General features: G+C 47.2%; 1 protein-coding gene across 1 annotated transcript in view; it reads left to right on the plus strand.

Moving 5' to 3' along the window:
- The window catches only part of RASGRP1 (RAS guanyl releasing protein 1), an 82,088-nt gene that overhangs the window by 50,427 nt on the left and 17,679 nt on the right, over positions 1-13,982 (plus strand). Inside the window, exons 4-9 of the mRNA XM_081113748.1 lie at positions 2,145-2,212; positions 3,132-3,263; positions 5,063-5,216; positions 8,303-8,476; positions 9,596-9,712; positions 12,107-12,382. Of these exons, the coding sequence (XP_080969874.1) occupies positions 2,145-2,212; positions 3,132-3,263; positions 5,063-5,216; positions 8,303-8,476; positions 9,596-9,712; positions 12,107-12,382 (921 nt within the window). The remainder of the gene's footprint in view (positions 1-2,144; positions 2,213-3,131; positions 3,264-5,062; positions 5,217-8,302; positions 8,477-9,595; positions 9,713-12,106; positions 12,383-13,982) is intronic.

Raw genomic sequence — 13,982 nt, forward strand, 5'->3', positions numbered from 1 at the left:
GTTACTTCATGAAGTTTGCCAGTTGGCTGGGCTTATTTTAATTTTTATTCCATTTGTTGATGTGGGTGTAGTTTTGTTTTGGTGCCATCAAAGACAGATTTTATAAGCAGTAAATCTATTAAAATATGTTTTTAAAATTAATTTTATTGAAAGCACAAATTTCACAACCATAGTTTTTCTTTAGGGACCCGGTTTTAGCTCACAAGTCGTATTCTTTCTATAAGTCTGTCATGTTCCACCAAATCTTTTTAAGGGGCCTTGAAAATTTTTTGGTTAATTTGGAAAATGCTAATTAAATACTTCCGATGGTTTTAAACAATTATGAATTTTACACTTTAGTTTATTTTTAAAGATTTCAGAGGCTTCCCTGAATTTGAAATAATTTTTATAACTCTAGTAGATTAAAGTTATAAACAGGAAAGCTAATATTATCTTAGATGCTCCAAAGCAGTGGTTCTCAACCTTGGCTGCACATTAGAATCACCTGGGAATCTTTTTAAAATCCTGATTTCTGGGCCTCATCTTCCGGAAATTCTGTTTCTTTGTTACTAATGTTGTGGCCCCACCCCATAACAAAGAAACAGAATTTCCGGAGGATGAGGCCCAGAAATCAGGATTTTAAAATGATTCCCAGGTGATTCTAATGTGCAGCCAAGGTTGAGAACCACCGCTCCAAAGCAATGCATAAACTTAATAAGGTTTCAATTTAAAACCACAATTAATTATATATTCCAAATTGGAGTTTCCATGTTACCATTCTAATATACTCTTAAATTTTACAGGCATATAAAATCTCAAAATGCACAGATGCCTTCCTAATAAAAACATCAATAATATGATTTGGGCTGTCTTTACTGTAGTTGACTCTGAGTTTTGCATGGGTTACAGTGTGCGCTCCCACTGAAAGAAGGCTGCTTCTGTCCTGGTTATTTGAGATCTCTGCTGGCTTCTCCCTGGTTTCATCTCAGGGGCCTGGCTGCAGGTCACTGAGACCTGCATTGCACTTATTATGGCACAGTTTTTCCATGAGAAAAAGGTCAGAGTCTTGCAGGGCACACAGACTACATGGCCTGCTTGCTCATTCTGTTTGCGGAAGATGGTAGGGCCTGCCCAGGTTCATCCCTCGATTGGATTTTGCATTTCTTTTAAGTGAATATTCTTTCCATCTAAGCTCTAGAGCAGCAGCTCTCAACCGATATGCTGCAAGAATTTTTAAACATGCAATACCTGACTATTTAGTTAAGAGCCCTGACTTCTGTTTCCTTAGATTGTCAAACAAACAAAAAAAAAATGACAACAGCCAACACAACAATAATTGTCCAGTGTGAATGAATTAAATTATACCTTTTTATTTGTCAGATTGGCAAAAAATATATTTTTTGGTGTACTGCAGAATTTTAGTAATCAGTTAATGTGTACCATAAGATGAAAAAGGTTGACAATCGCTGCTCTTCAACATGGGAACTTGATGGAACCTGCTATTCTTTCATATTCTTAGGATGGCACCATTTCATGGAATATTCCAGATGCTATGGATCCTTAACATGTCTCTGATTGTATTTTGGCTTTATTGACATTATTCACATGGCTTTGTCTGACTTGCCATCCAACTTACAAGGTCAACCTACTAACATCCTCTAGGCATATATTATCATTTTGCTATTATTGTCATGACACTATATCTGAATATGTATTCCTTCCCCCATCCTCTAATTCACGGCACCAACTGTTTATCAGTTACTAGAAGCACTGTAAAAGATGAGAAGGAGCAGCTCTCTTTAACTGGTCTCATTGGACTCCTGGTCTCCTGGTCCCGGGCAGGAGGTCATTGCCTCTCTGGCACTTCTTATAGTCACCTGCACAGGGCTTTCCCCACCATGGACTTCCTAGCTCTACTTCTGCAGAGGAGATGCGGTGGCCTCCCCACCACCATTTCAGCATGAGCTAGATAGTCCCCACACCACCCTTGTAGGTGATAATAACATACAGCCACACACACCAAGCTGGTTTTTATCTATGGGGAGAGATAAGAATACATTTTCATTTGAAATTTATTTTGGGAGGGGGTTGATTTTAGCAAACACTTCCACTGATGAGAAGCTGTTTGGTTGCTGTCACAGAAGCTCCATTTGCCTTAACTACAGCCCACGTATAAGGACGCCTGGGCCAAGAAGTCACCAGGACTGTGCCTGAAGATCTGCTACTTCGTAAGGTGAGGTTTCTGCATGCATGTGGGTCTGTGTGGCCTGGGGTGACACGAAAGATTGAAGCAAGGTGATCTAGTTCTTCCTCATGCCCCTGCCTTCCCCTTCCTGATGTCTTTCTGTGGATCACCTCTGGGCAGCCTGGAAGGGCAGGTGGTACTGGAAATGGAGCACAGCTCGTTTTTCCTGGTGTGCCTGAGCTTAATGTTTTATACCAAGGCTTTCCTCAGTCTTACAGTATTTTGGTATCAAACGACATGGGAGAGGTGATCTTGTTTGTTTTTAGTCTGAATCATAAAAGTAATATAGCTCATATTAGTGCATTTTGAACATACAGAAAAGAATATGACTATAGTAATAAGCACTCATATCCAACTACCTGGTTTGGCATTTTTATTTTGTCTTTTTTTCCCAAGCAGATTTTTTAATCATAGTTGAGATTCAAAAACATGTAAAGTTTTCTATCCTATTGTTCTCACTTAACTTTAATATCATTGAAAATGTCTTTAGTCATGAAAAACTTTTGTATTATTTTTAATGGCCGTATAATAGTCTGAGACCTGACTCTTTACAGTGTAATTTACAGATACATGCCCATCTTGGGACATCCGGCTTGTCTGTAGTTGTCTTATTTATGATTATCTCTGATGCGCATGGCTGTGCCTAGACCTGCCATGGCTATGAGACACCTTATCCTATCCAAGCCCTCAACACGAGGAGGGGCAGAGAGCTGCAGACAGGTGGTTTTCTTCCCTCCCCACTCCCCCGCCCCCACTCGTTATGCTCTATGTTAGGAATATATATTCCATGTTCCCAGGAATAGACAAGGGCAAACCCACCTGTCTTTCTGTCAGTCCTCTTTGAGGGAAGAACCTACCAAAGTGACCCTGGCCTTCCGTTTTGGCACGTTCTACCCCCGCCGTGCAGGTACTGGATAACGGAATTCTGGACCATGTTTAAAATGGATGCCAGCTTGACGAACACCATGGAGGAGTTCCAGGAACTGGTGAAGGCTAGTGGGGAGGAGTTACACTGCCGCCTGATCGACACAACTCAAATGTGAGTGCCAGGCTGTGGAGGCATCTCTGCTCCGCTGGCCCGGACGCCCGGCTCTGGCTGCGGCTCTGCCGCTGGGAGAGGCCCCTCGGATAGGCAGGTCCAAACCACCTCACCAGGTGAAAAGCTTGACATTTGACAAGCAAGCAAAGACGCCCCTGGTGATAAAGCTGTGGGTGACTAACACGAGCAGGAACAATGTAAGGCCCAGTCAAAAGGCAATCAGGTAGCAAGGCAGTGACTAAAACGTGTCCAGGTTGTGAGAAACTGAAAGCACAGTGACTAAATGCACGCTCGACGGCAGCTAATGCCTGGAGGCCCCTGAACTTGAAAATGGGGGACTGCTGACAATGTATTGAACAGAGGGAGTATGGCATGTGGAGTCTATGAAAGACACGTAGACTTCGGGAGCTGGGAGAGATCGCAGGGATATCTTCCATTACTTCTTGGATTTTTTATTTATGAGGTCAACCCACTGTGGAAATACGGCAGGGGAGGGTACACACATTGCATAGTGAAATTTTCACAGAGTGGCCACTTTATTTCACAATAGTGCAGATCCTTAGAATACAGAATTCTGGAACTGAAAGGAATTCTAGAGATCGTTTCATCCAGCATCCTAGGAAACAGACTCAGCAAGGTTGTCTGCCTCGTCTGGGGTCACACAGCATGCTAAGCTAGTGGCCGGACACAAGCTCGGTGCACTGGGTCACAGCCCTGCAGAAATATAAACGTCACATGTCATGGTCCCCAATAAATCAATTCGTCACTTTGGATTCTCTGTACCTCTACTTAGAATAATACAACTCAAAAGATACAAGAGATTTTCAAGTAACAATTTCCTCATTGCAAAGGTGCAGAACCTAGGCCCCAGGGCACTTCTCAAACCCTAATCTCCTTGTCCCAATATACTGCCTGTGTGACTTTCCTCTACCAGTATTTCCCTCAGTCTGCTCTTTAGGAATTAGTCAGTGAGATATAGCCTGACCAGGTATATGTGAGAAATAGTGAGTTAAACTTGCAAAGTTTGCAGTGCATCTCAGAGTCTGTAATATGCCCTTTGGACAAGGGGCTGCAGAATTTGTAGCATCTCCCAAACTCATTTGACCACAGAACCCTCTGTAGAGACAAGGTTCTCAGGAATAGCAGTTTGGGAAACACACATCTGCAACCTGCACCTCTCAAACGGCTTTTCCCCTTTGCTTCCTCACTGCAGGAAACATGCTGAATCAGAACACATGGGTTGGTTACAAGAAAATGGGGGGGGGGGGGGGCGCTAGGCTCTCTTGGGGACATCATCTGGGGAAGTGGAGGAAAATGCCAGCAGTCACTCCAAGTGTTCCTCCCCATGACCCCCTGCAGCACGACATCTCCTCGCCATGGTTCTCTGTGCCCTCCCAGCATGAAAACTACCCTCCCACCTTGAGATTTCCAATCAGTTAGTCCCTGTGACCCTTATGAGGATGATGGGACACAGAGAAGGCATGGAGAGAGCAGGCGTGTTGGGACTGAAGACCAGGAAACTGGGCCAATGCTTGAACCCTATTTCCCACGGCCTTAAACACCCTTTCCCCAGTTCCCACGTGCATTCTAAAGGCTCACAGGAAACCAGCCAGGCTTCCTAGTTGCTGCCATAGACAAAATTGATTTGGGAAAACTCTGTTGATGCATTGTTTTGGCCAAGGAAAGTGAGCTAATGGTTCTTTGTATATTCTCATGCAAAACTGGACTGACTTGTATTCAAAAGCAATTTTGATGTATCTTTTTCCCTATCTTCTCTCTTTCATGTTTACCCACAAAAGCAATGCCCGTGACTGGTCCAGGAAACTTACTCAAAGGATAAAATCGAACACCAGCAAGAAACGGAAAGTCTCCCTGCTCTTTGACCACCTGGAACCGGAAGAGCTGTCGGAGCACCTCACCTACCTGGAGTTCAAGTCCTTCCGGAGGATCTCCGTATGTACCCAAGGGGCAGGAGAAAGCTCCCCCGGGGCATTTCTGAACATAAGCAGAGAAATACAGCAGCCTGTTCACCTCCGAACCCCAGAGGCCCTCGGTGCTGGTGGGCCTTCCCGTTAGACTTTGTACGTCCAGAGAACCAGTGCTCTGAATTCCTGGGCGGTCCCTCCCCCTCCATCTACCATCCTCCATGCCCACCCCACCAAGAGACAATACAGTGGGCATACATGTATATGTGAGTGTACACACACACACACACACACACACACTTTTTAACCCTGTGTCATTAGGTTGCCAGAAATTTTATTTTTTCATTTTCCTCCCCCCAAAATGGAGATATCCTGTAAGACTTTGAGTTCATTCTAGGGTAGGTCTGAATGGCTGTGGGACATGCCAAAATAAAGTCGATGTTACTGGTCCAGCCCAGAATATACCTGAATCCATGAAGTGGTGCTGACATGGCCCAGCCGTCGCTGATGATTCTAGAGATAAACTTTGCTGATACAAACTTTCTCCTTAAATCTCCATACATGATGCCAAAGAATGCTGGTGCCACACGAGATATCTTGTCAACACAGCAGGTGCCAGCAGACCCGCACTGACCAATATACTTTCCTGGGGAACGGCACCTTCACTCAGCCCTGCCCCTACCCCAAAATGGTCTTCAGCTTTGCTCTAAAAATAGAGAGTGCCTAGTTGCTGGATTCCTTTCTTAGAGTGACCCGTGTTTCCCAGAGGGGATGGAGGCCCAGAGGGGTGGCTCGACAAGGTCACACAGCTTATTAGATTAAGAGCTGGGGCTAGAATTACATGCCTGTCTTGGTCACTCAGCACCAACTTATTGAGCCTGGTTCTATTTGTTGTTGTTTTTGGTGTTTCTTTTTTAATCCTCACCTAAGGATATTTTTTCTATTGATTTTTATAGAGAGGGGAGGGGAAGGGGAGAGAGAGAGAGAGAGAGAGAGAGAGAGAGAGAGAGAGAGAGAGAGAGAAGAGAGAGGAGAGAGAGAGAGAGAGAGAGAGAGAGAGAGAGAGAGAGAGAGATTGGTTGTCTCCCACACGCTCTCCAATCGGGACCAGAGATAGAGCCTGCAACCGAGGTACGTGCCCTTGACCGGAAGCGAATCCAGGACCCTTCAGTCCGTGGGCCGACACTCTAACCACACTAGCCAAACCCGCTAGGTAGAGCCTGGTTCTATTTGAAAGGAGGCCTGCAACCAGGTGACAGAGGTTATTTCTTCTTCCCTCCCGTAATGTTGACATCTGTTTTCACACAGCGGTTTGCTCAGCCAGCCAGGAACCTCCCAGCTCCCTTTTGGAAGTTAGTCTCCCAGCGGGACTCTCTGCACTGGCCCCAGCCCCCTCACGGCACCCCTGACAGAACCAGGGGACTTGCTGGGAGGCCCCACCGGGGGAGTTTCCATTTGGCGGTGCCTTCCCGTCATGGGAGGGGCCCTGAAAGGAGCCATTCTCACACTGAAAATTTGCGCCGCGCTGGGGCCCAGCTGGCAGGAGCGGGAAACGCGTGCAGAACAGGGACGCTAAGCTCGTGCTCCCGAGGGGGCGGCAGTGCTGTTTGCAGAGCAGCACATCGTTTGGAACCTTCCTGGCTTGAATGGTACAGTCCCTCCAGCAGTTTCCCCTCCGACATGGGACCAGAGGGAGCTGTCTCCCACCTGTGAACTGATGGCATTTGATATTTCCTGTTTATTATAATACTTGGGCGGGGGGGGGGGGGGGGATTACTGGGATAATTCTTTTAAAAAACAAGTAAAGTTAGTGTTGTCTTTATAGTGGGAGGACTATATAAATGAATTCACTGGGATGAGTCACGGGAATTTTCTGTTAGAACCGGTAAGATTTTTGCTCCGTGTGTGTCTCCTAAGGAGTAGTTTTGGTGCTACTCAGAGTTTTCGCCCTGTGAGTAAGCACGCACAGTGAAATAGGGCTCTGCGCACTTGCGTTATTTTATTTAGGCTGTTTCTCGTCAGTGTATTCCTAGTCAGGCGGGACTAACATATACTGAAGTAGCCCCCAGCTCCGCCCCCACAGTCCCAGTCCCACGACATATGTAACATGGGTCGCGCAGGGACGCAGATGTGGAAGGCTTCGCCTTTGCACAGCTTCTGCAGCTGTGGCCGGCAGCATGGCGGATCGCTGTGGCTCTTACCCCTTTCCCTCAAAAGTCCCCTCACTTCCCCTCATGCTGCTGGCCGCACTGTGAACACATGGTGAGCGGCGCCAACACGCCCAGAGGGGCACTGGGGCGGGCAGACGCCGCCTGCCTTTGGGTAGCCTAGTGAGCAGGGCTGTTTGGGACAACGACACGATAGCTAGAGTCACCACCTCTGCAGCGGTCTTCGGGCACATCTGCTTCACATATGCTGTTTGATTGTCAACCAGTCGGTACCGTTGTCCAGCTGGGAAACTATGGTCATGGAATTAGCTCACCAGGTTTCATGTATTCAACTCACTTGGCCTCTGTTCAAGTTCAATTTAATTCAGGCAGGTTTGTTTCAGCAAGAAGGTAGTAATTACCCTGTTAGCACCACCTCACATTAATGTAGCACTTGGAAAAGTTAAAGTTGTTTCATACCTTATCATGTTTAACCTTCATAACAATTTCATGTGCTAGATAGAGCAGATGTTATCATCCCACTCTTAAGGTAAGAAAACAGCTGGCGGAGAGGGAGAGAGGATGGAGATGGAAAACAGGGAGGAGTAAGTCTTGTAAATTCCTTTTCCCCCCTTAACTTCAGCAGCAGAGGTGGGATTAGTCCTGAGATTTTTCTTCTATTCTTTAGAATTTAGAAGTACCAATATCTACCAAATACAGTATTTGAATTAACTCATGTGTTGGATGAATTAGTCCACATCCATGAAGCCTAATGACTTTTGGTTTAGAGACCGTGCTGTGGGTAGGTTTCCTTCCCACCACTTTTGTCAGCCAAGCAGAGGACATACAGGAGAGGTGGGCTCCTCAGTCCCACAGCAGGTCCGAGCCATTAACTGAACGGAGGCGACATGCCCCTCAGAGGCCTCAACACCAGAGCAGCAGTCCTGACGGGGTCCTTTCCCCACAGTTCTCCGACTACCAGAATTACGCGGTGAACAGCTGTGTGAAGGAGAACCCCACCATGGAGCGGTCCATAGCCCTGTGCAACGGCATCTCCCAGTGGGTGCAGCTGATGGTGCTCAGCCGCCCCACCCCGCAGCTCCGAGCTGAGGTCTTCATTAAGTTCATCCAGGTGGCTCAGGTGAGTGGCGGAGTCGGAGTGTGGCCTGGGCTGAGATGAATGTTCCCCTCCTCCTGCAGCCAAGTTCCCCCTCCTGAGCCACAGTGGGTTAGTGTCCTTCAACTGTCCTGAGGTCTAGGTAAGGCAACTTCTCTGGTTCCCACACAGGGGCACTATGGAGAGGACCATCTCAGGGCTCGGGATACGGTTTTAGATGTTTAGATATTTAACATTTCTTAGAAGGTGCTTACCAGCCTACATGGTCTTCTCAAATCTGGCCCCCATGACAAAGGAAAGGGCAAGTCCAAGTTTTCCTGGGGCTGGAGTTGTCTTAGGTCTTCAAGCCCACACTGTTAAATGTCAGAGCCGAGTGTTCGAGGGGCAGCATGTAAGTATTTATAAGAGGAACCAGCACACTAAGTCCTCACTTAATGCCGTCAATAGGTACCATGATGTATACCGAAACCAGTTTTAATAGTTTGACATAAATAAATTGCTTTAATAGGCCAATTGACACGGCACTTCGTCAACATAATGAAGTGACGTTGACTGAAATGGCGTTATTCAAGGACCTACAGTTCTATGAACTTGTATTTGAAATTCCCCAGAGATTCTAGCTTCGTTGTCCCAATTACTGACCAATATAGGCACCAGCACTTTGTCCTAAAAAATAAAACAGGTTAATTCAGTGCAAAAGATATATAGGATGATGCTAATTAGTCCAGTACTAGATGGTGCAGTGTATCTCAAAGCTTGGTACACAGACTGCCTGCTCTGGTATTAACTGATGGGATATTAAAAGCACAGATCCCTAAGCTCAACCTCAGATCCAGGCAATCGGAAAATCTGGACTTGGGTCCAGAAATCTTTGTGCTAACAAACAAGTACTTTGGGTGATTCTTAGAAACCACGGATCCAGGTGGTCCAGGACCAGCACAAAGGGAGGGAGACGTGACGCCTTGCCAGACTTGGGACCTCCTGGTCTGGATTAAGCCTCGGGGGAAAGGAACAGGAAACTGCAGCACCTGGCTGCTAGTGCTTGACAATGTAAGGAAGATGAGGCCCAGAGACGAGGGCGGCCTCTGAGCTCGCATGTAACAGGCATGTTCAGTGACTGTTCTCACCTGTTTTGTGTCACAGAAGCTCCACCAACTACAGAACTTCAATACTTTGATGGCCGTGATAGGCGGCCTGTGTCACAGCTCCATCTCCAGGCTCAAGGAGACAAGCTCACACGTCCCCCACGAAATCAACAAGGTCAGTGGGACTGTCTCTTCTGAAGCCTCAGCACATTCCTGGGACAGCGCCCTTTCCTCCTTCAGGGGGTAACCCAGGAAACATCTGCCAACCACACCATCCCGTCAACCGGGCAAAATACCAAGGAGGCAAACCCCAAGGAAACCCACAGAGCGGGGATGTCACAGATCAGAAAGTGACTGTGATTCAGTATCCCGGTTGCTGCCCGTGTCCCTGCTGGTCAGGTGAAATATGTGCCTCCTTCCCATGCTTATATGCCACTGCATGTTCATTTTGTTGATAATCCTCACCAGAGGATTTTTTCCATTGATTTTTAGAGAGAGTGGGAGGGGGAGAAACATCAATGTGAGAGACATTCTCATTGGTTGCCTCCTGCACATGCCCAACCAGGGCTGGAATCAAACCCAGGACCCTTCATCTGAGAGCCGACACTATCCACTGAGCCAAACCGGCTAGGGCTCAGTTATTGTCTTTAATACTGACTCCCTTGCCCAGAATATTTTCCCCAAAGGACCAGTGGTTCTGTCTGCATGTCAAGCACACTTATATGGGGGCACACTGAAACCCTGGCTCTCCAGACCCCTTGGAGTGACATTCTGGAGAGCTGAATTTCCCCAGATAACTGGAAATGAGCTTTTCAGGTGCCATTTTGTAATAGTGGTCATTGAGGAATATTTTTCTCAAGTATCCAATGCATTTTCCTATATTCTTAGATTTTACAGGATCAATGTTAATCCTTCATAAGGCTGTTATAAATGTAAGCCACGATGGTATACCGAAGGCATCAGTGCAACTGTGTGGTGTGAATTAGATGACTGCGCTTTGAGCATTTTCACCTATTTAAGAGGACCAACCCTCCCTTCCTAATCCCAAACCCCACTCCTCCCAACCTGGCGCAGAGACTCTCTTCTTAGGGAGAGACATCTGTGCCTGGTGGCCTCATCTGCTTTCCCAGGTGTTCAGCCTCCTTTTGGGGGTCTCCAGTTAATCACCCCTGCTCTCAACGCTTGGCTGTGAGGACGCTGACTCACCGCCCCCCCCCCCACCCCCCCGCCCATGGTCTGGTCACCTCACAATTCCCTAGTTCTGCTGAGACCAGCCCATGCCTCAGAGGTGACAGAGGAAAGCCACAGAGACTAACATGCCTTCATGTCATTTCATTTATAAGATACAAGCTCGCTCCTCTTCAGCTCGGGGTCCCCACACCAGTGCGCCTTGTCTGTAGCTGCTGGCCCCTCAGTTAAGTCCAGCTTAAAGCAAGTGTCCCCAGGAGTTTATTTCACCTTCCAAGGAGAACATAAATATATTATTTTGCTGTTAGTTTCTCATCTGTGAGCACCTTCCGTACTCACACGCCCCTGCACTGTTTGCTAGAGACGTGTGAGGAGGAGGGCTGCCAGCTCAGCGGCTGAGCGAGGCTAATCCAGAACCTCAGGCTCTTCACTGGAGAGATGGTACTACTTAGGCCACAATTTTATTAAAAGAATCTGTGGCACAGTGTTTAAAAAGGTCATTTTCTGTTGTAACATGGTTGGCAGACAGTCTTTACTTCCCGTCTTTGCTTCTGAGAAAGCTGGTCAGCACAAGTGGGGAACGGGGTTCTGTGAACGGCTGGCTGACCTGCGCCAGGCGTGTCAGAAAAGAACCCCAGGCCGGCTGCTGCCTTTTGTGCTGGTGAGCGGCCCTGCCCCTTCCAGGGCGAGGGAGGGGTGGGTCCTCGGCCTCATCCTCTGCCTGTCCTTTCCTGGGAATTGGTCTGGTCTATTCTGTCTGTCCGGGTCAGCGTTTCGGTGGGCAGATGGAATGTCACCTGCTCCCTAGACAAAGGCCCGTGTGGAGAGTCACTGAGAGGAGACCCAGAGCGCAGCAGGAAGAGTGGCCTGTGTAGGAGGCCGAGGCTCTGGCGCTCTCCCCAGGCCAGCAGCACTGCAGCACGTCCAGTACCACAGTCCAAATGTCAAACAATGTCCTTCTGCTCTAGGACTCGGAAGACACTGGGGAAAGGAAATGTGTGGCTTAGGGACAGAGGTCAGAGGGACACATTAGTCTCTGTATACTCTTGTGCCTTTTTGACTTTATATCAGGTGCTTACGTATTTTTTAAAGAAAAACTTTAGTATAAAAGCAGTAAGTAAGACCTCACTTCAAGTTTCCCAGTTATGTTGCAGAATCAACTAAAGCACACCTGTATTTGTAAATACTCTGAGCCTTTTGACATAAGCTAGAGTTTCAATTGGGGATCATGATCTGCACCTTTTAGATGAATCACCGGTTCCCGACAGATGAGGGGTGGGGTGCAGTCATGGTAGAGGCTGAAAGCAGACAAGGGGGCTACTGCAGACAATACGACCTGCCTCGCAGGTGCAGTGATGGGGTCTCCTCTTCCGCTTTTTAGGTCCTGGGTGAGATGACTGAGCTGCTGTCCTCCTGCAGAAACTATGACAACTACCGGCGAGCCTATGGGGAGTGCACCCACTTCAAGATCCCCATCCTGGGGGTGCACCTCAAAGACCTCATCTCCCTGTATGAAGCCATGCCCGACTACCTAGAGGATGGGAAGGTGAACGTCCACAAGCTGCTGGCCCTTTACAATCACATCAACGAACTGGTCCAGCTGCAGGAGGTGGCCCCGCCCTTGGAGGCCAACAAGGACTTGGTGCACCTGCTGACGGTGAGGCTCACGGGGGAGACGATGACTAAGCACTGTGTGTGCCCGGCATCACTTTCCGCACCTTACGAATGTTAGTCCAGTTAATCCTCATACAAACTAGGACAGGGGTGGGCAAACTTTTTGACTCGAGGGCCACAATGGGTTCTTAAACTGGACCGGAGGGCCGGAACAAAAGCATGGATGGAGTGTTTGTGTGAACTAATATAAATTCAAAGTAAACATCATTACATCAAAGGGTACGGTCTTTTTTTTTTTTTTAGATTTATTCATTTCAAACGGGCCGGATCCGGCCCGCGGGCCGTAGTTTGCCCACGGCTGAACTAGGACGTAGAGCAGGGGTGGGCAAACTTTTTGACTCGAGGGCCACAATGGGTTCGTAAACTGGACCGGAGGGCCGGAACAAAAGCATGGATGGAGTGTTTGTGTGAACTAATATAAATTCAAAGTAAACATCATTACATCAAAGGGTACGGTCTTTTTTTTCAATAGTTTTATTCATTTCAAACGGGCCGGATCCGGCCCACGGGCCATAATTTGCCCACGGCTGACGTAGATACTGCTATTATCCTCTTTTTATGGATGAGGATACGGAGGCACAAAGACATAATTTCCCGGAGGACCAGACATTAATAAGCAGCAGAGCCTGGACTCAGACCCAGGAGGTAGGACCCCGGCGGATGTCCTCTAAAGCAGCATTGCCTTTCTGACTGCTGGAAATGTTCCCCTCTTCCTGCAAAAAGTCAGCCCTCAAGCTCTCTGGGAGGAGCTGAGAGCAAAGCAGGATACAGGCTTGGTAAGAGATGGAGACTAAACAGGTTCATTATTTGGATTCCTGTTCCTGGAGGTGTTCGAGCTAAGGAGAGGCAAACAATGGTGCAAGGACCAGGATTTGCACTTCAGGTGCAGGGGGAGGGCAGGTGAACTCCCTTCCAGCCCAGCGGTTCTGTAGCTCACCAGCTGTGTGACTGTGGGCACCTAAATCCAAATCCTGTTTCCTCCTCTGTAAAATCAGGAGGATTATTCTGTGAGATGACTTCTAACTTCTTTGAGTTCTAAAATTATACAATTTGTAATGTGGTTTTTTTGGCAGAATGGAATAATTACAGCCTCTTCCTACCTCACAGGATGATTCCAATGGGGCCTGAGCTTTGCATTCAGCTAGTGTTCTAATCCTAGCCCTTTCTCTAATGGCCAGGTGGCCTTGGTCTTGGCCTTAGACGTTATCTGTGGAAAGATGTACAGAATCCTATTTGGGGGATCACAAATCCTGTGATGAAAGCTGAATGTTCTTTCCAGAAAAAAAATATACATAAGCCAAGTATTTTTGAGCTTTGCACCTCCTGAAGCTCATCCATGGACTATAGGATTAGAACAAGATTATTTGTAAGACCTCTGTCCTCTAAAATGTTCAAGCTCTAATAAATATGAAATTTATTAACTCTGAATATGGTTTAATTAATACCATTATTTAAACTGGGTTCTGGTGCAAGAACCAAATTTTACTAGTATCAGACGGCACAAATTATCCTTTCAGATCATCTGTCTGTCTGCTTTGGGGAAGAACAAGTGAGGTGTGGACCATTTGACCATTTGACCTAAA

This window comes from Myotis nattereri (assembly GCF_964212035.1).
Source record: "Myotis nattereri genome assembly, chromosome: 1".
In the NCBI taxonomy this organism is placed as follows: Eukaryota; Metazoa; Chordata; class Mammalia; order Chiroptera; family Vespertilionidae; genus Myotis; species Myotis nattereri.